Source organism: Coprinopsis cinerea (genome assembly GCF_000182895.1).
Source record: "Coprinopsis cinerea okayama7#130 chromosome 1 map unlocalized cont3.1, whole genome shotgun sequence".
Classification (NCBI taxonomy): domain Eukaryota; kingdom Fungi; phylum Basidiomycota; class Agaricomycetes; order Agaricales; family Psathyrellaceae; genus Coprinopsis; species Coprinopsis cinerea.
This window is the reverse complement of record NW_003307544.1, coordinates 2,916,231-2,938,238: the sequence shown is the minus strand read 5'-3', so window position 1 is coordinate 2,938,238 and position 22,008 is coordinate 2,916,231. Positions and strand designations below refer to the sequence as shown.

The window sequence follows — 22,008 nt, the reverse complement described above, 5'->3', positions numbered from 1 at the left end:
CGTTCGTGAGTGTCGGACGAAAGGGTTTTCGGTGTTAGAAGGTTGGCGCGTTTTCCGTGCATGAGATCACGGATTGTTTTGGGTATTATGACTCTCGGTGACCCAAGTCGTTGTAAGGGAAGAAGAAAACCTTGGGCTAGGCCGAGGAATCCCATTTATACATACATCCGGGGGTGCGTGCAGCGTGGCGAGGCATCTGTCTGCTTTTGTTGCGTTGTGTCGGCTGCACGCAGGTGTTGGGATAAGATCTCCCTTGCCTCCTGGGCTTACCCTACTTAAGGCCCCTCGGTCTCTCGTACTGGGACCCCCAACGCGTTCCTGCTTTTCAGCCCTCTGTTCCGTTCCATTCCCGCCTTCCTTTGCTTGCGTTCTCGTCTTCGTATCCACATCTTCTCGTCGCTCGCCTGGCCCCCATCCATCGACCTCACGATGCCTCACCCTACCAATGCCCTTGGCCTTCATATCCCTTCGGACGACTATGTGCATTCGAATGGGACTGAATTACAGCCCCTTTCTCCAACCACCGTCAACAGCTTCGCCCAGCAACCTCGTCTGACGAGGCAGGATGCCATCGACTTCATGAAGCTCGCCAAACGGAGACTGCACGACAGACCGAGAGTCTACAACGAGTTTGTTCTCAGTATGAAGGAATGGCAGAGGCGTGTGTGAGTATATCGTCCTTCCGTCCCTCCTTATCGCCCCCAAACTGAGTTACGGCTGTACGACCATATATCATATAGGATCGAGCGTCCAGAACTGATTGGCCGCGTTCGCACACTGTTCGACGGATACCTAGACCTCATTCAAGGTTTCCGAATGTTCGTCCCACCAGACTACCTCGAGGATTACGACAACTGGCGCTTCGGACGCGATATCCCGCCTCGAGGGTGATCATTTCACTCGCTCAGGTGGTTGTTCACCGCGACAGGCTTAATACAATAACGGCAACCTTGGCACGACGGACACAATGCAATGGGTTCGGACCCTTCCACGTTTTCAATGAATCGACGACGGTATAGGAAATCTTCAATATGCGTGTTTATGAACCGACCACCGACCCTTGGCCGGACGGAGTGTTCGTGTAAATTAAATTAGGTACCCTATGGATTGGGACGTGAGGCTGGGGGATTGGTACTCTGCGGGGTTGGCGGTGATCATGTGCTTGGGATGTGTGATCAATGTACTCTATTTACTTTTGCTTTCTGTTTTCCCGTGTACAAGGTTCAGAGGGGTTGAGAACCCTCAAGGAGATGGATAAGGGGGTGGATATATGCCAGTGTGGCGGGTGTGGTGTAGGCATACAGGTATAGTCACGAAAAGATCTGTTTTATCAACTTTCATCTTTGTTTCGTATTCCTCCTTTTGTATATGTACAGTAGATTAGGCGCTCGGGCATTCCGGCCATCGTGCATAACTTGTTATCTTTACCTTCATGGCTCGGAATCGCAGCCACTTCTTCTTTTCATTATGGACTCTGTTGGCAAGTGTTGCTTTGATACATGTGGTGCAGTGGTGGTTTTGCTTGGGTGTGGGGCGCGGATCTTCGGTTCCTAGGATAAGGTTGGAACAATGTAACTGCGGGGTCGTAGACCGTGATACTACGGTCTGCTACGGCTGCGGGCTGTATGGTGCCCACCAGCAGAACGAATGAAGTAGATAAGCGACCACGCTTTCTATGAGCGGTAGTCACTAGTCACCTGTAATATCAATCATTGCTGATGATACTGAGAGAAATTATAACCCTCGCGGGGAACCTCCTGAAGACCCCGGTCCACGAGGATGTCGTCAACTCCCTTCAGTTGAGGTCTGACATTGACTCGCAAACGGCACCGCCCTCACAAAACTAATTTGCAGAGTTGGCCCCAGGGCGGTCCGACGACCTCGCAGTCAGAGAGCGAATCCAGACCAGAATGGTCAGGCGACGGGAGGCTGACGCGTGACGGCGCGCAGACCTTCGGGTATCCAGCAAGGCGGCGGCTATCATTCGAGTCAGATATGTTGCACCAGGAAAGAAGGGTTTGTACCGGGAAATTGGACGAGTAAAATACCGAAGGCCACAGGCTAGGCAGTGAGACGTAAAAATGTCACTGCCTTTCCCCGAGTCATCAAGGAAGGTGTCCAGGAAGATTCACGCCGTTTCCTTTTTAAGCGCCCACGCCTTACCCACGCACACAAATGACTCGGTCGGCCATAAAAGGATTGGGCGCATTCACACAGCAATTAGCCCAGTCTCGAGGTACTGGGTATTTAAGGATTGCTGTGGTTCGTAAAGGATAAGAACAGAACCTACTCTCTACTATGACCTCCCAATTCGCTGGCGCATCAATGCCAATGGGCGCTTGCTCTCCCCATGTCCAACCAGCCTTCAACTTCGTCGCCACTGTCAAGATGAAGCTTGACGCCGACGCATACGGCCAATTCATGGGCGCAATGAAGAGCCTTTACACTTCCAGGTCGGTTCATCTGCATTGCCAGGCTCTTCAAGTTGGTTTGACGCCGCCACTGTCAGGACTCCTGATCAAGAGGATGTCGTCATCGAGCAGATGGCGCGCTTATTCGTTCACCATGAAGACCTTTTGCAGGGGTTTACGACTTTCCTTCCGGCTGGATACGAGTTGAAGCTGGGGAATGACTTTCCTTCAGTCGTTATGAAGACGCCGAACGGTGTTACGAAGCTCATTGTTCCATCAAACTAATCATCGCCCCCTCGAACCTTTCTACCTTTCTTGTTGTTGAAGCTCGATGTAAAGAATGCAGCTTGTAAAATGATTGTATAGTACAGATTTGGTGGCTTTAGGATGATACGACTATCTTGTAAATTGTAATTGAATCAATGTTCTCTACGATACCCGGCCTTTTATGATTCCCGCTACGAGGATTGGCACCGTGCCGTGTCAACAGCTTTATAAATCGTTGACGGAGGCAATTATCAGTAGTCTCACTACTATGGGCAACCAAGACCATCCTCAGTTTGCCACCCTTGCCCTTCAGAACGCGACCATTCCCCTGTTAAAGGCAATGCAAGACAAACTAGCACCCGAAGCCTACGATCTTGTAATTTCCGCGATGAGGGAATTTCGTTCATCCAGGTGAGCGCGCACTCGATTGTCGAAGGATAATCCGGTCTAATAGACATTACAGCCCAGCCCAAGTCGACAGAGCAGTAGAGCGTGTCGTCGAGCTCGCTCATCCACACAAATTTCTTGTGGCTGGACTTTCTGCAATCTTGCCAGCTGGGTACCAGTTATTGGACCACGACGGTTCATTGTACCTGAAGAAACCCAATGGAGTCGTCAAGCACATTGGTGGTCGCGTCAGTTCAGCTTCACTAGCTAAACGGCAGGATGGAAACGAAACAGTGCCTTCTACCGGTTGTTCAGAGTGGTTCAATGGCATGCCTGAATTCTCTGCAGGCTCCAATCCCAGTTACGACGCTGGATTGCCGCAATGATCGTAGCCAAGAATAGGGGCAGAAATTATCAGATAACCGATTTGAATAAATCTCACGGTCTTTTGCCTCCGTCATCGACCCCGGCGACGCAAAACGTTTCTTTCCTTGCAACGCCCAAGCATGACGATGGCGTCAAAGACAGAAAGCGCGACGCCTGCAGCTGGAAACGGCGAGAGCAGCGGAGAAACAAGGCATTCAGGTCCAGGCGCAGGAGAAACGCCATCATCAAGGCCAATCTTTTTTGGGATCATGTCCGAACAAGCAGCGAGCAATGACACCAAACAACACACGGACCCTTCCCAGCCGCGAATACAGCTTCCCCCGCTCCCTCCACCACCAGCACCCATCCAGCCCCCGCCAACAACTCAATTCCAGTATCCAACTGCCATCCTCAACGACCTCATTGGCCTCTCCGTCAACCCTCTGGTACCGCCCCCGCAGAACACGTCGCCCCTTCTGCTACCGAACCCAGCGCTCGCCATGAACGCTGTCGGTGATGCCGCACTCTCCCAGCAGCAACATCTCCACCAAATGCAGCAGCAACAACGCGGAACAGAATCACGGCCACTGAACGTCACAGATGCACTTAGTTACCTCGATGCCGTCAAGAGCCAGTTCAATGAGAAGCCGGAGGTGTACAATCAATTTTTGGATATAATGAAGGACTTTAAGAGCCAAAAGTGAGTATTAGGCACATGTCCTAGGTACATTATCGTGACGTTAGGGTCAGCATCGACACACCAGGCGTCATCCAACGCGTTTCCAGGCTATTCCACGGCAACCCGACGCTCATTCAAGGCTTCAACACATTCCTCCCAGTCGGCTACCGGATAGACATTTCAGCAGATCCGTCAGACAACACAATTACGGTTACAACCCCCAATGGTACGACTACGCAAAGCACCGGATCCAACACCATCATTAGTCGAACGTCGTTGCCACTGTCAGGACCAGGCTTGGGAGGCTCGATGCCCTATCCACCAGGACCAGTCATTTCTGGTCCTGGTGGAGTCCCAGCCGGCCCCGGTTCACGTTCCATGACTCCCCACGGTTACCCTCCTGGCGTTGGCCCTGGTGGCCCCGCCCACGGTCTTCACCACATCGCTCCCGGTGTACCACCCTTTGTCGATCCAGGCATCTACTCCCCCGGTCTCCAACAGCAAACCTCCCACACAGCTGCAGCATCCTTCCTGGGAAACCTCAACAACAAGGCTCCGAGCAGCAGCAATGCCGGTATGCTTCAGGAGAGCAAGACAGCGGGCGACTTCAACCTTGCCATCCAGTATCTCAATAAGATCAAGGCCCGCTACGCCGACGACCCCAACACATATAAGCAATTCTTGGATATATTGCAAACATATCAGAAAGAGCAAAGGCATTTGCACGACGTGAGTTTCTCTTTCAACTTTAGGGCTGCCAATAGTTCGACGTCGCGACGCGCGCTTATGCCATGCGAATTGATCTCCCATTGGTCGTTCCGTTTTTTTATTCACACCCATCCTTGCCGTCTTTGTAATCGCGACCGAATGCTGATCCCGACTTCTTTCTTAAAACCCAGTCTCAAGTTTATGTCCAAGTGCAAATGCTATTCAAAGATGCCCCCGATCTCATAGCGGAATTCAAGGCGTTCTTACCCGAGGCGATGGGCGGTGGTGGCCTGTTGGATCAGGGCGGGATGATGATGGGGCACCCTGGTGCAGCGCAGATGGACGGTTGGGGTCAACGAGAACAAGACCCGCGACATCCCAGCCCACCGCCCGGGAAAAAGCAATCGACGACAAGCAAGCGGAAAAAACGTCCGTTGGAAAAAGAGCCAACGCCGGTGCCAGTGATACCAGCGAAGACGACCTCGTCCAGGGTGCGTCGCTTTGCGTTTTTTCTTCGTCTTTTTACTCAATCACCCTTTCTCTTCTGAACAGCAGGCGAAGAAGGTGAAGCATACCCACAACCCAGACACAGGCTCGCCGTCGTTTTCACCGTATCCCGCCCCCCGCTCACCTCCCATGGTACACCCACAAACCACGGTCTACCTCACAGCCTCAATCCCGCACCCGCAGCCCCCCTCTCATGTCGCGCATCCTACAAATAGCACCTCAGCAGACAAGCTTCTATTCTTTGACCGCGCGAAGAAATCTTTAGAAAGTCGCGAAGTCTACGAAGAATTTTTGAAGCTTCTCAGCCTCTTCTCCAAAGACATAATTGACGCGAAGACTTTGATTGAACGGGCGAAGGTGTTTTTGGGAGACGAGAATCTCATGGCGGAGTTCAAGGATCTGATAGGGTGGGACGAGAGAATGGAAGATCTGATTGAACATGGGCCACCAGGAAGCATACGAACGGCAGCGCCTGAAGTGCCCCAGCCGGTGGATGACGGAGAGGGCCCGAGTTATCGAAGGCTTCCCGAATCCGTGTGTCTATTCTTATTTTCTTTGTCTAATGTCTTAACTGACCTATATGCGCTCCAGGAAACACGTTTGGCTTGTTCCGGAAGAGACGAGCTGTGCAGATCCGTACTCAACGACGAATGGGTGTCGCATCCTACATGGGCGTCGGAAGAGTCTGGCTTCGTCGCCCATAAGAAGAACCAATTCGAGGATGCCCTTCATAAGAGCGAGGAAGAACGACACGAATATCACGTACATATTGAGGCGTTGACGCGGACGATCGCTGTCCTAGAACCGCTGTGCGCACGTATCGAGGAGATGCCACCCGAAGAACGCTCAGCCTTCAAGCTCAAGGCAGATTTCGGCGGGACGAGTAAAACCATTTACCACCGCACCATCAAGCGTATCTACGGCCGAGACAACGGGCTCGAAATCATTCAAGCTTTGCAAGACTGTCCAAGCGTTGCTGTCCCTGTCGTGCTAGCGAGGTTGAAGCAGAGGGACGAGGAATGGAAGCGGGCTCAGCGTGACTGGAGTAGGACATGGCGAGAGGTTGACTCGAAGAACTTTTACAAGTCTCTGGATCACCAAGGCATCTCCTTCAAGCCCATCGACAAGAAGAATATCACCGCCAAACACTTCTGTACCGAAATTGACACCGTCAAGAAGCAGCAGATCGCCGCCTTGGATCCCCCCACCCCTTACCCTCAAACCAACAAAGGGCGCCTATTCAAGGCTGGCACCATTGGCCACCAACTGGAATACACCTTTAACGACACATCCGTCCTACTGGATTCCCTCAAGCTGATCTACTCTTTCTTGGATCGTTCCCAAGTGGGGTACAGCGCTCAGGAGAGGAAGGCTGTGGACAAATTCCTTCGCGCATTCATCCCCTGTCTCTTCAACTACCCTGACCTAGAAATTGGATCTGCATATGGGGCTTCGGAGGGCAGCAGCAACGCCGCGCAATCTAATCAACCCAACGGAGTTAACACAGACGAAGAGGCCGCTGCCGTTCACGAAATAATGATGCTGAATGGGGGCAACCAGGGCTCAGAGGGTCCGCGGAGTGGAAGAAGGTCGTCAGGAGGAACTCCGCACTCTGCTCATTCGAGCGGTGTCCCCGCTAGCGACTTGAGGAAGAAGCTCCTCAAGACAGCTCAGGAGAAGGCGTCTGGCTCAAAGAATGATGCTAACGCTACTGTGGCTACCGGTGGCACCAACAGCAGAAGTGCCGACTCTGTTATGGGTTCTAGGTCTGCCACACCCCTTCCTGACAGTCGATTTGCCCAGTTGGATGACGAGGGTCGGGTTATCCCTGACGTTTGGATTCGTGAGGTGAGCTTAAATTTAAGCCATTGGTCCTAACTTTTCATTAACGCCTTTACCTAGGCCGATCTCAGTGACTCGGGGTTGCCTGAGCAGTCAGAGCTAGATCGCCCCTTCTTTGCAAATACCACCTTTTACACTCTGTTGCGCTTGCTGCAGGTACGTATACCTTCAGCTATTTTCATGCCCGTGATCCAATTAAAGAGTAAACTCTATAGTTACTATATTCGCGTCTCTTGATGTGCAAGGAGATTGGAGCTGAATTGGCTGCTGAGAAGCATTCATCTCTCCTGGCTAATCAAATCGCGGTGGACTTGGGGCTGGTTGATCCTCACGGTCCGCCTGTGATTCTTCAGCAGACTATCGAAGCCATGGGAGAGCGTGGCACGGTCGAGGGAGCCAACGCGACATATGCCTATCTTCTCAACGCCTGCGAGAGGCTGTTTGATAACGAGATGGATCAGCCGACCTTCGAAGAGCACTTGCGGTGGTTCTTCGGAACCAAGGTATGTTTCTATGGTTCTAATTACGAACCTACAGGCCACTAAAACTCCTCAAGGCATACCTTCTGTTCACAATCGACAAGGTGATAGCCGCCCTCATCAAGCAAGTGCAGACTATCCTCTCCGACCACAAATCTCAGGAGCTCTGGACCCTCCTCCAGACGGCCCAATCCTCTGAGAAGATGACGGCACAGGGCATCATCAGGTACAGGCGGAACGCTGAGAAACATATCGGCACGGTACACGACGACCATCTATTCCGAATTCAATGGGTAAGTTCCCAAAATAGCGCTCCATTGATTTTCATCGTTCTCATACCTCGTGCTTTAGGTTCGGGAAAAGAAATGCATCCGAATCTCCCTGTTGAGCCAGGAAGATGTGACTATCCCAACTGATGGGCGCCCTATTACTCGATGGCGAGAATACCTCAATACGTATGTGATGAGCTATCCGACAGAGTGGGTGCCTTCCACGAAGCGTAATAACGGACCAATATTTTTGCGGAGGTGAGTGGCTTCTGTTCCATACCCCTGGAACCGGGGATAAGTGAGGGGGAGAGGTACTGACATGCGACCTCCCTAATCATAGAACCTTGCAGAACGAAGAAAGCACCGCCTCGACGCTGACAAGGGACGACCAAACGAAAATCCGTATAGGCTTGCCCTCTTATAAGCTGGTGTATGAGAGTGGATGCGAGGACTTTATCTCGAGAAGGTGGAATGCCGAGGAAGGTGCGATGCTGCGGGAGAGGGCTCGCGCATCCAGTGAGGATAGAAAGAGAAGTCGATTCCTTTTGCCATAAATTCTGGGTTTCATTGGTTCCTTTTCACCTTTTTTTACGTCTGTAGAATAGTGCTATTTTTGTTGTACATACTTTGGGAAGGACTAATTGCGGTGTCTTGCTCATCGGCGAAATGTCGTATGTATTCGGGTATGAGATATTGAGGGGATGGTGTGCATTGGGCTGTGCGTCTTCCCGTTATCGAGGTAAATGGAGTTGTGAGACGGTAGAAGCCACAAGGCAAGGCTCGGGGATGAACAAGAAGAGGAGGAATATGGGATAGGATTTTTGAGAAAGAAAGTCAGATGGAGTGACAAATTGGGGGTTGATGTGCTTTGTCAGCATTCTTGAGATGGGTGAGCTCGTCCTGGCAGGTTGAGCCTCGTCGGCGACTCTCAGCTCTTGGACAACGCCAGCGACAGCGACCTCGACGCATTGCACGGTGTGCTCGCTGCCCAGACAGGATCCCCAAGCCGTTGACGCCGTTTCTGTCCTTGGCTCGTGGGGACAAGACTCGGTGTCGGACTTTCAGGTGCAAAGACTCGCTTGGCACACCCGGAAATCCTCAGCACCATGGCCAAGCCCACGTCTGTCGCGTCCACAGATGGTGTTGGCTGCTCATCGTCTGTCCCATCCAGCTCCACACATCCAACAACGACAACACCAAAGCCTCGACGTCGCCGGAAGTCCACGGGCTCAAAATCCCAACTCCTGGCCCCATCGTCGACACTCTTATCGCTCCTCGCCACCGTCGCATCGGCCACGGTTGTTGAAGGAAGCCCAGCACCTCCCACATTTCTCTGTCCATCCATCGAATCGACCCCCTTACCCACTGCAACGAAACAGCGACGATCCGTACCCTCCGGCGCTGTCAAAAATCGCTTCACACATTCCCGCGCTGTCCTCCCCAATATCGCTCACAAGTTCGAACAGGGGGAGGACGGCGTCTGGAGAAAAGTCGAATACGAGCTATATGGTGTTTGCCCAGTATGTTCCCGACCATTATGCCACATTTACTCCCCCAAGTGCTTATAGACTCTTTAGAATTGTTCGCCAGTACTCGACGGTCAAATATCCCGGAACGTCACCATGCCCAATACCAATATCACCAAGCACGACCCACCAGATAATCTACCACCAGGATGGCAACCCATGGACCGACACCCGTCAGGTCACACCACCCTAATATTAGCCATGTCACTGGTACTGGCATTCTTTATCTGCTTCTTCATCATAGGCTGTCTATTTTGGAGGAAGAGCATGCGTCGGAAGTATAAGGAGAAGGATCTGGAGAAGAGAACTCGGGGAAGGAGGAGAAGAAGGGTTGAAGCAGCAGACGAGAGTCTTCGAGCAGAGGAAGCACGGGAAATTCAGGTTGAAAGGGAGAACAAGGCGAAACAGAAACTTTGGGCAAGGGCGACAGCACGGTGGAGGGCCAATGCACGACATTCTGCACGTTTACGAAGAGGCAAGCGGGTATCGTCGTCCTTACGTGGTCGGCAGTCGACTGCATCGTTCGACGACGACGATTCGAGGTATTACACCACCACCACCTCGGACGAATCCACGCCGTCACATACTCCATCCCATTCCAGATCGCCATCCAGGTCCTCGACGCCCTCTTTCCACCAAAAGTCTGAAGGTTCCAACTCCGCCCCTTCTTCACCTATCGACAGCGCTCCCACCATTCCTACAATAGAACTATCGGCGCCAGATCCCTCAGCATCCCCTCCAGCATATCAACAGAAATCCGATTCATCTCAGCAGGGCTCGTCGAGCGGACTTCATACCCACAGCTGTTCAGCCTCGACGTCATCGCCATGGCAGTCAAGACGTCCTTCAGGTTCCTCTCTCGTTCCGCCTTCGCCCAATGGCGATGATGCTGGAGAATCGCAGTCACCGGCTCTTACAACGGCACATGTGGCCACGGACGATAAGGCAGTCCTAGCCCGCCTTGCGGAGTTGGCTAGTGCTCCGCCTTCAACCTCCGACGAATCCGCACCGGAGCCCCAGGTGTCAGTTCCAGAATGGCGAGACGAGGAATTGGAAGACTTCGTTTCGGACGACCAAGACAGCCGAGCAGTTACATCGCCAACCTCTCCGTTCCCTCCCCCACCACCAAAGGCGCAACTTATGGAACCGAACTTCTACGACTATCCTTATTCGTTCGAGGAGATGACGAGCATGGAACCCGAGTATGGGCCGTCTGCCCCGCCCTTCGAAGCCACTTCGAGTGCACCGATGGTCGATGAAAACATGCTTCTGCCATCAGCACCACCATTGATCGACGACGATGACTTCTACGTTTCTGATTCGATACCCAGTGCGCCACCAGCAGAGGATATGCCGGCATTGTCGATCGTTGGTGAGGGGCAGGAGGACGAACAGCCCTCGCCGCAAGCATCTACATCCAGGGATAGCGAAAGTAGCTCAAACGACTCGTCAGCTACTGAATCTATTCTGCAAGTGTCTGCGGAGGATCCATCTCGAGGTGTTTTGCCGGTCTATCGCCCATAACTCTTGCTATCTCTTAACATTTGTGCACCCATTCATCATATTGCCTGTTAGTAATTAATTTTGTTATTCTCTACTGTAGCTTGTAATTGCTCTGGGCTTTCTCAAAGTTGGAATTATTCGAAACACTGTATCATATCCAATAAACATTTTGCTGCTCTGTGTTCGTCGCTTGCTCGACGATCCTTCAACGCCTCCATGTTACGTCCTGCAACTACGTCATAAGACCTTTGAACGTGGTCAAAAAGTCAAAGAGAAGCTCTTGAGAACCCGTTATGTGAACGCTCAGCGCTCAAGCGTTCTGGGCAGAGGTCTTGGCTGTTGCCGGGGGATCCTCTCCCAAATGGGATTCTCAACTCACAAGCCTTTGTACCGCAATACATCTGCGGCAGGAAGGGTATGTAGTTCAAACTGAGCTTTCGGAAAAGAGATTCAGCCAACTGTGTTGGAATTAGGGAGTGTGAACAAGGCCAAGCGGTCAACTTCTCGTCGAGGCAACTCGTGTACATCCAGTGTAGACTCCCCGCCATAAACCTCGATTTCTAGTTCCTTCAGTTGCAGTAAAAATCCGGAGTTGAGCGAAGCCTGGTTGCAGGCCATTTAGCCAGTCCCAACACTTCTTTGAAGGATATTCCTCTCCGTTTCGTTAGGTATCTAACAACGACTGCTGGGGGGATTCGTCGAGTCGTCCTCTATTAGATTGTAGGGCGATGTTAATTAATTCTGTTGCAGCGTCGAAGGTTGATATCACCGATGCAGTTTAGTGTCCTTCAAGGCCAATCTATGGTAAGTTATACCGTCTACTTTGGGAGAAGGGGTGATGTCAATGCTGAGAACGTGAGTTGCATTCGATTCCAAAAATGAGGTGGAAGAAGCCGCAGAGCAGAGCTCTAGGTTGGTATATTATCGTCAATACTGCATTTTTCGATGTTCTTGGGCCCACTGTGTTTGCTTTACTCTTGGGCGGCATGAGGTACGAGGAGAAAAGCCATGAATATAACTCCGCTTTCGGCGCTTGTGGATTTTGATCTCGATCACGTGCCGGCGATCGATTTTTTGGAAGTACGGTACTGTCTTAGTACGGGACTTTGGAAAGTGGGTTAATTGGCCTTTCTTCAACTCTTTCTTCTGCCTCTACTAAGTTTACAGAGGTTCTTGGATACCTCATTAAAAGCTCTCAAGATGGGCAAGTCTCAAAAGAAACGCGCGATGAGGAGGCATAATCCGATGAGAGTCCCAGACTCTCATATTCCTCAAGGATTGGCGGCGGCATCGGAATCGTCTTCGAAAACTGGACAGGTTTTGCCCATTATGCAAAAGGTATGGAATATTGGTGTTAATCGAGCACATAAATTGATTGGCTGCTAGATGGAAAGTCCAGATGCATCCGAAAGAAAATGGGCTTGTGTAGCCGTGTCCAATATCATCCAGAACGACCCGTCAACCCGTCGGTTGCTTCAAGGCAAAAACGTGGTTGGTGCTTTGATTACAAGGCTTAGTGACAGTGAGGAGGAGGTGGTTGCTGAGGCTATGGGTGCCCTGAGGTGCGTTCTGTCAATTCCTTGGAAGTTCAGGATTGAATCTGTGTCAAACTGATAGGAACCTGTGCATCGATGGCGGATACGACATTTGTGCCGAAATGTACAACAAGAGCATCCTCACACCGCTTAAAACTTTCATCCCGAAGGTATAATTCCTTTAGCGTTCTATTGCGGAGACCGGGACCTCACTGCGGTTCCCTAGATTTCGGCTACTTTGGAGCAATACCTGACTTCGCCTGGAAGTGCACCGGACAATGCCAAAAAGATCGTCTACGAGTTCGCTGACAATGTTATCACTACTCTGTGGTGCCTTTCGTGAGTATCTTCTGTTCTCATTCCCTCCTGTTGTATATATTAACATATTCAGGGAGACGTCGAACAAGGCTCTAAACGCTATCAACGAGATTAAGCTCGTCCCTTTCTTAATGTCCTTCCTATCGTCCAAGGATTCGTTGCATATTGCCCCTGTCACTGCAGCTGGTGAGTAGAACCTCCATTTCAGCGTGTGTAGGTGCCTGACTAGCGTTCCAGCGCAATGCCTATACGTTTTGACAGACGATAATAGGCCTGCTATTGTGGAACTTCGGTCGGACGCCAACTATATCTCGTGTCTATTGTCCATCGCCAAAGCCGAGTTCTCAGTCAACGGGAAGCAGAAGGAATTGGATCCTCGAGTCGTCACCTTGAGTGTTCTTGCTGCCGGTACGTCTGCTGTAGTATATGCCAATGTCCATTGATCAACTGCCGACTGGCTTCAGGTATCCTCCAAAATATCTCACCCATCCCTGGTCCTTCTGTCGCCTCAGCTGTCGAGATTGACAAGGAGGTTACACTGCCTCTCCTTCAACCTGTCATCTCCTCGATTTCCTTGCCGGAGATTTCCAAAACGGTCCAGGAACTTATTCAAAGACAGGTAAGCACTCCTTTGCATCCTCTCACAATCGTTCCCTCATAGCGAAATCACAGGCCACGGAGCCGGCCATTGAACAATTGACATTGAAGAACCTGCCTCGCTCAGACCACAAATCCGAAATCGAGTTGCAGTTGGAATCCCTGGAAGCAAAATTGCGTACGGTCCAGTTGTCGTTGGAAATTTTGACTGGCATTTGCGCTACCTTGCCCGACCCTGGGCCTGATGCGGATGAAAACGACCCGGAGGAAGATGAAATGGACGGTGATGAAGACGAGGAAGGTATGTTGTTCAGCAGAATTACTCTATTTGCCCAAGCTAAGTCTTTTAAGATGCGGGTGATGCGGAGCCTTCGAAAGACGGCGAGGATGACAAGATGGATGACGATGAAAGCACCACATCGATAGCTCCCAAGTCATCGTCTCTACTGAACCTGGTGTTCCCTCTTCTTGCTCTAATCCAGCCGACTGCCCTCTCCTTCCCTCCTCTTTCTTCAGCGTCGCCTCACCCACCTACAACCTCGGCCTTGAGTGCTATCCACATCAGTGCTCTCCAGTGCCTAAATAACATCTTCCTTTCCCTATCCGTGTCATCCAACGAAGCTGTATCGAAGGACGTGCAAAATGGATTGACGATCTGGAGTAATATTTGGTCGGCTCTGCAATTAGTTGGCACTCAGACAGGTCTGGGTCAAGAACGGAGAGAAGAATTCTGGGAGATTGCAGTCGGAGTATTGTGGGGAGTTGGCAACGTATGGAAGGGCTCGATAGTAAGTCGCTCATCCGCTATTTCATGTTCGAGAATGTAAATTCAACATTGTTTCAGGAACCTCAAGGAGAGCAAATCACCCTGCTCATGCAACTCTGCGACTCGACGAAAGATGAAAGGCTGAGGGTGAAATGCGTTGGAACTTTGGAGTGCCTAGCTCAATTCCCTGCTGCAATCGAACAGAACAAAGTGCGTACTTTTCTTTTTATGCACAGATTAAGTCCCTAAACAACCTGGGCGATAGGTCATCGCCCAGTATCTCCTCTCTATGCTCCCGACATCAGGGCCTTCACCCGCAGGTACCGAACCAATGATCCAGGCCGCCTCCGCTCTCATCGACATCTACTCTGACGAAACCCTGCCTTACGACATTAACTTCCGACAGGGCAACTTTGTCCAAACACTCGCGGCAAGCGTAGATGGAGTCAAAAAGGCTGTCAAAGCCATCGATAGGAGGAAGGAAGGTGGTATGGATTTGAGGAGGAGAGGTGACCTTGTGAGGGAGAACCTCGTGGATTTCATCAAGTATCGCAAGAGCCTGAAGCTCTGATTGGTTTTATTGAATGTACAGGCTTCATCTGGTACTCCACATTGACAGAGAGTGTTTCTGTGATATTCTGTGATTTGAGGGAGCGATCGATGGTGAGGACCCATATTGAGTGCGACTCGGCATGCTGCCATCCGATTGTCATCTTCGGAATATACCCTTCCGTACGGCTTGGTATGATATAAGGGGTCGATGCCTCCTTCGGGATGATAACCTTCCCAGTTGCGTTAAAGTCCCATCGATATGCCTCAACCATCCCAGATCGTCAAGAGTGAAGAGGCGCTGCCTCCTCTTCCCGTGTTCTGTGCGTAGAATCCACGTTAAGACTCTCTGAATCGGAAGTTTATCGAACGGTCCTTTCGTCATCTATACCAGCCCAGGCTATCGTCTCCAAAGGCACCGTCTATGCTTCAGGAAACATCGGAATCACCAGGGAATGGAAATTGGTGGAAGGAGGAATTAAGGCGCAGACGGTGAGTAGTCGGGTAACCACTCGACTATCTCTTCTCGAACTAGCGGACGTCTGACGTTTGGGGTCGCAAACCTGATGAAACGCGCGACATCGGTTCTTGTAGCGGGCTGCCCTCGAGAACCTCGCTAAAGTCTTGAAAGCTGCCAACTCTAGCTTGGAACATGTTGTCAAGGTCAACATCTACATCACTGACTTTGCTCAGTTTTCGGATATGAACGAGGTTTATTCCGAGGTGCGCATCGCGTTCAGGGTCATGGGTCCAGGGTAACTGATGTATGCTATTTTCAGTTCTGGGAGAAGGATAGATTCCCAGCTAGGACATGTGTTGGGGTTGCCTCGCTTCCGTTGGGGGCTGCTGTCGAGATCGAGGCCATTGCAGATGTTGCAGAGTAGAAGAAAGAATTTGAAGTTAACATTGCCGAAATAATCATACATTGGTATTCCGTTGACGAGTCCAGAGGAGAAGAATTGGTGGAACTATACCTAGCGCTGGGTTCGACAACGATTCATCTAAGTCGAACTGGAGGGTTCCATTGCCTCGGGAAGCGGGGTCGGATCCTACACCAGACCCAAGCATCAGTTGCATGCTCGATCCAGAAATGAAAAAAGTCACATACATCGCTCCTGTCCAAGCCACTCAGCCCAGCAGCCGTCCTAGCACCCGCGATGATTCCGCTCCAATCCAGAACTTCAAAGGTGTCCTTGCCTTCCTTCTTCTGCCTGAGATGCAGAGCGCGCGCCGTAACGAGGTGCTGATGTGCGACGTCTATTGTGGGCATGGGACAATTGTGCTTCGCGCTCAATCGACGTATGTGGCTAGAATTATCAACTCAGACGGGATTATCATTGAATGAGTGAATAGCTACGAACGTTGCATCCTTGATACCCCCGTCGATAGCAAACCCGTTGGACCCGTCAAAGTTCTCAGTCATCATTCGCTGAGTATAGTTTATCATGCTGTATATTCTGTTAGATTTGATAGCGAACTTCTGTATCAGGCTCAACTTAAACTTGCCTCGGCGCAGGGAAGTAATCTATCCATGGGAACGGTGTCAAGTTACCATTTGAATGCTGCTCAGATTCAAAATAGATAGATCCCACTCACCCTTCACAAGGTCGAATACACGATCTGACCCGATACCTGACTTCTCAGCGAATGTGAGAGCCTCTGCGATGACTTCGATACTACCGAGGATCATGGAATTCGCCATAAGCTTGTATGTCAATGCTATTGAACAGAATCATGTGCGCGTTAGCCATTAACGCGAATCGCGCAGATGGGATTGGAGATTAAGTACCTTTCTCCAAATCCCCACCAAGGTCCACGACCTTGCGTCCGACAGATGGGACGAGAATGTGGGCAACTGCCTTCTTTGAGCGGTACTCCCCACTCATGATGAGGAGTAGTTGGCTCTTTTCGGCGACACCAGGAGTACCAAGGACGGGGCAGGTAATGAGATGGGTATGAGGGAAAGCAGAGAGCATGACGTCAAGCTCGCCTGCCAGGGATGGGTATATCTGTTGGACATGAGATAAGTGGCGGGAACGATCAATAAGGTCGAATGCGCACAGTGCTGGTCTCGACAAAGATCTTATGTTTTGCAGGAGGGTTTTGCTACAAAAAGCGTGACCAGGTGTATCTCCTTCCAGGCCAGAGAAGGAGACATACCTTGAGCGTCTCGCAGAACTGGCGATAAATGACTCTGACAACATCGTCGTTTGCCAAATTGACAATAATGACATCGCACTCCAATGCAATCTGTTCGACACTGGAAGCGACGGCCGCCTTGTTCTGGCCTACTTGGTCGACCAAACTCTGTGCCTTAGACGCCGTCCTATTCCAGACCATGACCGGGGGAAGGCCGCGAATATTCTCTGGGCCATGAACGGCGAGGTTTTTTGCCATAGCATAGCCGATGTTGCCTAGACCGACGAAGCCAACCTGGAGTTGCGCAATGGAAGGGGTTGGTGCCCTAGAGAACGGTAGAGAGCCAGAGTGGGACAAGCTTGGGGGAGATAGTACGTTGGCCATAATGGGGGCTTTGGAAGTACAGGAAAGTCAGAGGCAGTAGTAGGCCCTATTTGTACTCCTCCCACAGGCTTGTGAAACGGGCTCCTCTGACGTCGTTGCTGACATGATTAAGATTAAGCAAAGCTAGATTGTTTTCCAGACTCTCCAGGCTTGGGTTCCAGATTTGTTGACAAAGAACGTAAGCTTTGGCCATCGCCGACCAAATTCCTGTTGCTTGAGGTGAAGGTCAACTTCCAAAAAGGGTCTGCGTCGGGGATAGGGGCGGAGTGGATCACGTGCGCAGTTCGCGCGCCAGGTTGCCAGAATACCGATCTTAGCTGGACAGTGTTTACATGATACTTTACTAGGCTCACTCAGGCTTGCTGCGCCTGTTGAGTCTTTACAATCACACCCAGCTCCTAGACGATACCCACCGATGGCAACCCAGCAGGCATATCAGGTATATGCCCAGCAGAACAAGGGGACACTGGTGCCAGGGCAGACCATCTCCGTGAACAAGTATACTGTGCAGGTCGAGCGGTATTTATCGCAGGGTATGTCCAGCTCAAGTACGGGAGAATCAGTGAATGAACACAGACCGCAGGTGGCTTCGCTCACGTTTATCTCGTACGGACGCCGACACCGGTCTACAACACGACTCACCATGTCCTCAAACGAATCGCCGTTGCCAACGAAGCCATGCTCAGCGAGGTCAAGAGGGAAGTAGACGTTATGGTGCGTCGAGCGTTCCTTTGCCTTGCTGTCGCTAATGTTTGCCTGTAGCGGGTACTCAAAGGCCATCCCAACATCGTTCACCTCATCGATGCAGCATGGCACCGCTTGCCTAACGGCACATTTGAGGTTTTCATCTTAATGGAATATTGTCCAGGTGGGGTGGAGTGCATCATGCTATACAATCCAGCTCAATCGCGCGTTAGGTGGTGGAATCATCGACATGATGAACCGGCGACTGCGGGAGCGACTCACAGAAGCTGAGATTTTGCAAATATTCGTCGACGTATGTGAAGGCGTGGCATTCATGCACAACTCCCGGCCACCGCTATTACATCGGGATCTAAAAGTCGAGAATATCCTCCAGTCTTCTCCGACTTCGTACAAGCTTTGCGATTTCGGTTCCGCTAGCACGGTCCAAAGACCCCCGACGAATACGCAGGAAATCAGAGCACTGGAAGCTGACCTCGGAAGGCATACGACGATGCAATACAGAGCTCCTGAAATGATCGACCTGTACTCAAAACGTCCAATCGACGAGAAGAGTGATGTGTGGGCATTGGGAGTCTTGCTGTACAAGCTCTGCTACTACACAACCCCCTTCGAGGAGCATGGGTCATTAGCCATCCTGAACGTGCAGTACCGCATCCCCCCGTATCCTCAATATTCAAATCAAATGAACATGCTTATCGGTAAGTGGTAGGCACCTTGTATACGAATGCTAACTAAACGATTATGTTCGGACAGCCTCGATGCTTCGAGAGCATGGATCCCAGCGACCGACCGTGTTCGAACTTCTGAGACACGTACATCATCTTCGCGGAACCAAATCACCATTCACGTACAACATACCTGTTCCTCAGCCTGTGGTTCCGCGACATCACCAAATCCCCCCGAAACCTGCACCATCGCCTATACCAGGACCCCAACACCACACCGGTTCTCGCCAAGTTGCGAATGGCCTCCGATCGGCACCCGTCGTAACATCAGGGTCCCCGCCAAAAGGTCAGGGAGTGCAAGCCAGGGAGAAGGTGTTGGAGGCGATCGCTCCTATGCGCCGAGGCAGACCGGTACAGCCAAAAGAAGGTTCATCTTCCAGGCAGCCTAGTCCACAGAAGCACGCGCCACCTAAGCCTGTCCTGCCTGTCCAGCCAATTCAGCCAGCGAAACCTGCTGTCAAAGAATCAAATTGGCTTGACAAGGAGGAAGCATCTCTGAAGACTGCGAACGCTCAAGCGGAAGCACGCGAGAGAGCTAATGCGCTCTTTGACGAAGCATGGCGTGTGTCTAGCGCTACAGCCACCAAAGAATCAGATTCTAAAGCATCGTCGGGTTTCGAGAACGACTTTGCGGACAAGTTGTGGCGTGCCCCCAATCCAAATATGAGCCTATCTCCCGCGAAAGTCAGCCCCAAACCCACCTCGCATGGCCACTCGGCAAGCGCTGTCATCAAGCCGCTTTCGCATACAGGAAGCGACGCGCTGCGTAATGGACGGGGTAAGGACGCATTCGAGGGATTGGGCCTCATCACTTCCATCGGTAAACCCGCACCTACTCTTGCCGAAGCGCGAAAACTTCGAACAGGCTTAGCCATCATGAGTTCGCAACCGAATCAGTATGGCAGTACCAAGCCTGCTGAGTTGTCGGTCAAACCTACTACGGACGGGGGGTCGACGCATCCAACTCCATCGCCTCGCCCTTCGTATCTTGGCCCCACGACAGGCCACTTCCAATCGACTTCTAGGAGCACCACTCCAAATCCAGAACCTTGGCGGGGATCTGCACCTGCTCCCAGCTCGGCCCATGCCAGCAAGGACGGGACGCCAATCGAGTCACGGTTCCCTTCATTGGAAGAGCTAGATGCTCAGTTCTCGGCCACTTCATTGTACCCAGCGTCTGCGCAGGCTAACGACCGATTCGCCAGCCGATCAACGCCTACCGTTGCGCCTTCGCTACCCCCTCGCCCGAGTGCAAATGTGCCCAAGGAAGATCCTGAACGTCCTTCTCGTTTCAACGCTCCGCCGTCCGCTCCTCCGACTTTGGATTCTCTGGAGAAGAAATATGAAGCGACCTCTGTCAGGAACGACTGGAAGTCATCACCATCGACACGCAGTGCGGTTGAGAGCAGGACGGAATCCTCGCCAGCTAAGCTCCCAAGCGGTTCGGCGACAATGAGGTTCGCTATGGAGGAATTGAAGTCTACCCAGTCATCTTCGGGCACGTCGCAATCTACCAAATTGTCGTCGAACCGACCACCCTCTCCCTCGAAGCATTCACGAACCGCACCTGCGCCTGATTGGCTCACTGGAGACGGCGATGTTACCGAAAACACCATTGAGAAGGCCACCACTGGACCTGTTGTTCGCGATACGCCAGCCAAGAGAGCTTCCGTCATCTTGAAAAATGACTTCAAGATCCAAGAACCTGTCACTGCGCAGTACGATACAACGCCAGTGATACGCCCAGAAAAGTCCCTTCATCCAGAAGAATCACCCACTGTCGCACGGTTCACGAAGAATTTCCCTGCCATTGACACTGCGTCTGCGAATGAGCTCTTGATCCAGAACGAGCCGTTGACGGATAATTGGAGCCCAATTGTTGCGAGCAAACCTCCGCCCCAACTTCCCCGCAGGCCGTCCAAAAAGGAACTCGAAGCCGCAGAGTCTGCTTCGAGTGCTGACGATGATGAGGGGCCGGAGGACCTTGGTGGTTTGACCAGCCCGCCCAAGAAGATGGGCAGTCTACGAGCTTCGCGACACAAGGGGCGGCAAAGCTCTGTACATGAGCTTGTTGATCTGTGGGGAGGCAAAGGGCCTGCTAAAGACAGACCTCGCGATGAACCTTCTTCGCCATTGAAGGCGGCATCTGCGGAGAAACCTGTTACTAGACCAAAGCCTCGACCAACATCCTTACTGCCGCCTCAGCGTACTCCTTCGTTCAGCATGCGATCTGTCAGTGGTGGTGCAAGGATATCACCCATCCAGCGAGTTCCTTCACCGCAGCCGTCGCCCAGCCTTCCGGAAAAGTCGCCACCGCTCCACTCCCCTCCCATTACCACGTCTCCCTCCAGCGGTACCGGTCGATCCCGCCCTCAGTCTATGTTCATCTTTCCTTCCAAATCCACCGATGCATTACCGAGCCCATCTCAACCTACGGGGATGGGACCTCCGCCTGAGGAAGGCACGCAGCGCCCAGCCCGTCGCCAAACGTCGATATCGAACATGGTGCAACGATATGAGGCCATTGGCGGTAAAGTGATTGCCCCTCAGCAAGCCGCTCCATCACCCGTTACTCGTAAACCGAGTCTTAACCTCAATAAGAGCTCTGTGCCCCCCAATCAAGTCGAAACTGGGCGTATCAAGGTCTTACCTGTGCCTGACAAGGTACCTGCGATTGCACCGAAGGACGAATTCAGACCTGCTTGGATATCCGGGGAGGCGGCTCGAACACGCACAACCTCGACTGGTCCTCTGAAAGCCAGTCTGGACATCCCTCGCACGACGGTCAAACCCCAGCGGGTGTCACCTATCGAACGTAAGCCAACCGGGTCACCCAAGAAGAACCTCGTTGGTCTGCCTTCGATTACCACAACCACGAATGCTGTCGTTTTCCCGAAGCGCAGACCGACGTTGCCGTCGGAAGATGTCCTGTCACCTCCTGCTTCGAACAGCGATGATCGATCAGTATCTCCTGAAAGGCCATATCAAGGTGTAGGGAAGCTCATTGATCAATGGCAGCGCAAATCCGAAGAGAGCGAGGGCTTCCATGGCAGGCCGCCTATAAAACGAGCCGGCCTCGTTCAAGGCAATCGTGGATAGGAAAAAGGGGTTGGAAACGGATGTCCCTTTCGGTGATGTTGTGTCTTTTCGATTCTTTTAACTTTTATCTGCTCTTTCTCTTCGTTTCTTAGTCCAGTAATGTTCTCTTTTTTCGTTGCTAATGCTTTTTTAATAAATATCAAGGACTCCGCCCATACAATATGATACAGGTCGAATTATCTATCTGCCACATGAGAAGGATAGTAGTTAGTAGTTTGTATGATAGGTTACATATTTGTATACTGTC

At 51.7% G+C, this 22,008-nt stretch overlaps 9 protein-coding genes across 9 annotated transcripts; 8 read left to right on the top strand and 1 right to left on the bottom strand.

Moving 5' to 3' along the window:
• Positions 1-429: 429 nt before the first annotated feature.
• Positions 430-891, top strand: CC1G_06609 (hypothetical protein; the record flags this gene model as incomplete). The annotated part of the gene is made up of 2 exons (XM_001829220.1): positions 430-665; positions 741-891. The coding sequence occupies 2 exons, from the start codon at positions 430-432 to the stop codon at positions 889-891; spliced, it is 387 nt and encodes a 128-aa protein (XP_001829272.1).
• A 1,407-nt stretch (positions 892-2,298) lies between these two features.
• On the top strand, positions 2,299-2,844 carry CC1G_06608 (hypothetical protein; the record flags this gene model as incomplete). Its single annotated transcript, XM_001829219.2, has 2 exons — positions 2,299-2,453; positions 2,510-2,844. The coding sequence occupies 2 exons, from the start codon at positions 2,299-2,301 to the stop codon at positions 2,694-2,696; spliced, it is 342 nt and encodes a 113-aa protein (XP_001829271.1). The 3' UTR covers positions 2,697-2,844.
• A 102-nt stretch (positions 2,845-2,946) lies between these two features.
• CC1G_06607 (hypothetical protein) lies at positions 2,947-3,451 on the top strand (the record flags this gene model as incomplete). The annotated part of the gene is made up of 2 exons (XM_001829218.2): positions 2,947-3,089; positions 3,142-3,451. The coding sequence occupies 2 exons, from the start codon at positions 2,947-2,949 to the stop codon at positions 3,449-3,451; spliced, it is 453 nt and encodes a 150-aa protein (XP_001829270.2).
• Positions 3,452-3,700: 249 nt separating this feature from the next.
• On the top strand, positions 3,701-8,469 carry CC1G_06606 (transcription regulatory protein; the record flags this gene model as incomplete). Its single annotated transcript, XM_001829217.2, has 10 exons — positions 3,701-4,131; positions 4,182-4,839; positions 5,010-5,309; positions 5,371-5,859; positions 5,917-7,173; positions 7,228-7,323; positions 7,383-7,670; positions 7,724-7,939; positions 7,998-8,173; positions 8,256-8,469. The coding sequence occupies 10 exons, from the start codon at positions 3,701-3,703 to the stop codon at positions 8,467-8,469; spliced, it is 4,125 nt and encodes a 1,374-aa protein (XP_001829269.2).
• Positions 8,470-8,870: 401 nt separating this feature from the next.
• Positions 8,871-10,965, top strand: CC1G_06605 (hypothetical protein; the record flags this gene model as incomplete). The annotated part of the gene is made up of 2 exons (XM_001829216.2): positions 8,871-9,435; positions 9,493-10,965. The coding sequence occupies exons 1-2, from the start codon at positions 9,022-9,024 to the stop codon at positions 10,963-10,965; spliced, it is 1,887 nt and encodes a 628-aa protein (XP_001829268.1). The 5' UTR covers positions 8,871-9,021.
• A 987-nt stretch (positions 10,966-11,952) lies between these two features.
• Positions 11,953-14,731, top strand: CC1G_06604 (hypothetical protein; the record flags this gene model as incomplete). Its single annotated transcript, XM_001829215.2, has 12 exons — positions 11,953-12,057; positions 12,112-12,282; positions 12,331-12,506; positions 12,562-12,649; positions 12,706-12,818; positions 12,871-12,983; positions 13,035-13,205; positions 13,262-13,416; positions 13,470-13,695; positions 13,746-14,182; positions 14,239-14,370; positions 14,426-14,731. 12 exons carry the CDS (start codon positions 11,953-11,955, stop codon positions 14,729-14,731), a joined length of 2,193 nt encoding a protein of 730 aa, XP_001829267.2.
• Positions 14,732-14,971: 240 nt separating this feature from the next.
• On the top strand, positions 14,972-15,593 carry CC1G_06603 (hypothetical protein; the record flags this gene model as incomplete). Its single annotated transcript, XM_001829214.1, has 4 exons — positions 14,972-15,032; positions 15,104-15,201; positions 15,304-15,432; positions 15,489-15,593. The coding sequence occupies 4 exons, from the start codon at positions 14,972-14,974 to the stop codon at positions 15,591-15,593; spliced, it is 393 nt and encodes a 130-aa protein (XP_001829266.1).
• Positions 15,593-17,446, bottom strand: CC1G_13723 (hypothetical protein). The gene is made up of 8 exons (XM_002912145.1): positions 16,870-17,446; positions 16,771-16,815; positions 16,499-16,718; positions 16,306-16,428; positions 16,216-16,234; positions 16,071-16,157; positions 15,818-16,016; positions 15,593-15,758 (listed from the first exon to the last, which is right to left on the bottom strand). The coding sequence occupies exons 1-8, from the start codon at positions 17,230-17,232 to the stop codon at positions 15,711-15,713; spliced, it is 1,104 nt and encodes a 367-aa protein (XP_002912191.1). The 5' UTR covers positions 17,233-17,446; the 3' UTR covers positions 15,593-15,710.
• Positions 17,447-17,647: 201 nt separating this feature from the next.
• CC1G_06600 (other/NAK protein kinase) lies at positions 17,648-21,761 on the top strand (the record flags this gene model as incomplete). Its single annotated transcript, XM_001829211.2, has 6 exons — positions 17,648-17,671; positions 17,809-17,946; positions 17,995-18,100; positions 18,150-18,229; positions 18,311-18,635; positions 18,691-21,761. 6 exons carry the CDS (start codon positions 17,648-17,650, stop codon positions 21,759-21,761), a joined length of 3,744 nt encoding a protein of 1,247 aa, XP_001829263.2.
• Between the last annotated feature and the right edge of the window lie 247 nt (positions 21,762-22,008).

Excerpts from the sequence above, each read along its gene's own strand:
- CC1G_13723 (XM_002912145.1), bottom strand. The coding sequence starts at position 17,232 with ATGGCCAACGTACTATCTCCCCCAAGCTTGTCCCACTCTGGCTCTCTA. Across the intron at positions 16,719-16,770 it reads TCTTTGTCGAGACCAGCACT|ATATACCCATCCCTGGCAGG; the intron begins GTGCGCATTCGA and ends CATGTCCAACAG. Across the intron at positions 16,017-16,070 it reads GGGGGTATCAAGGATGCAAC|CCACATACGTCGATTGAGCG; the intron begins GTTCGTAGCTAT and ends TGATAATTCTAG.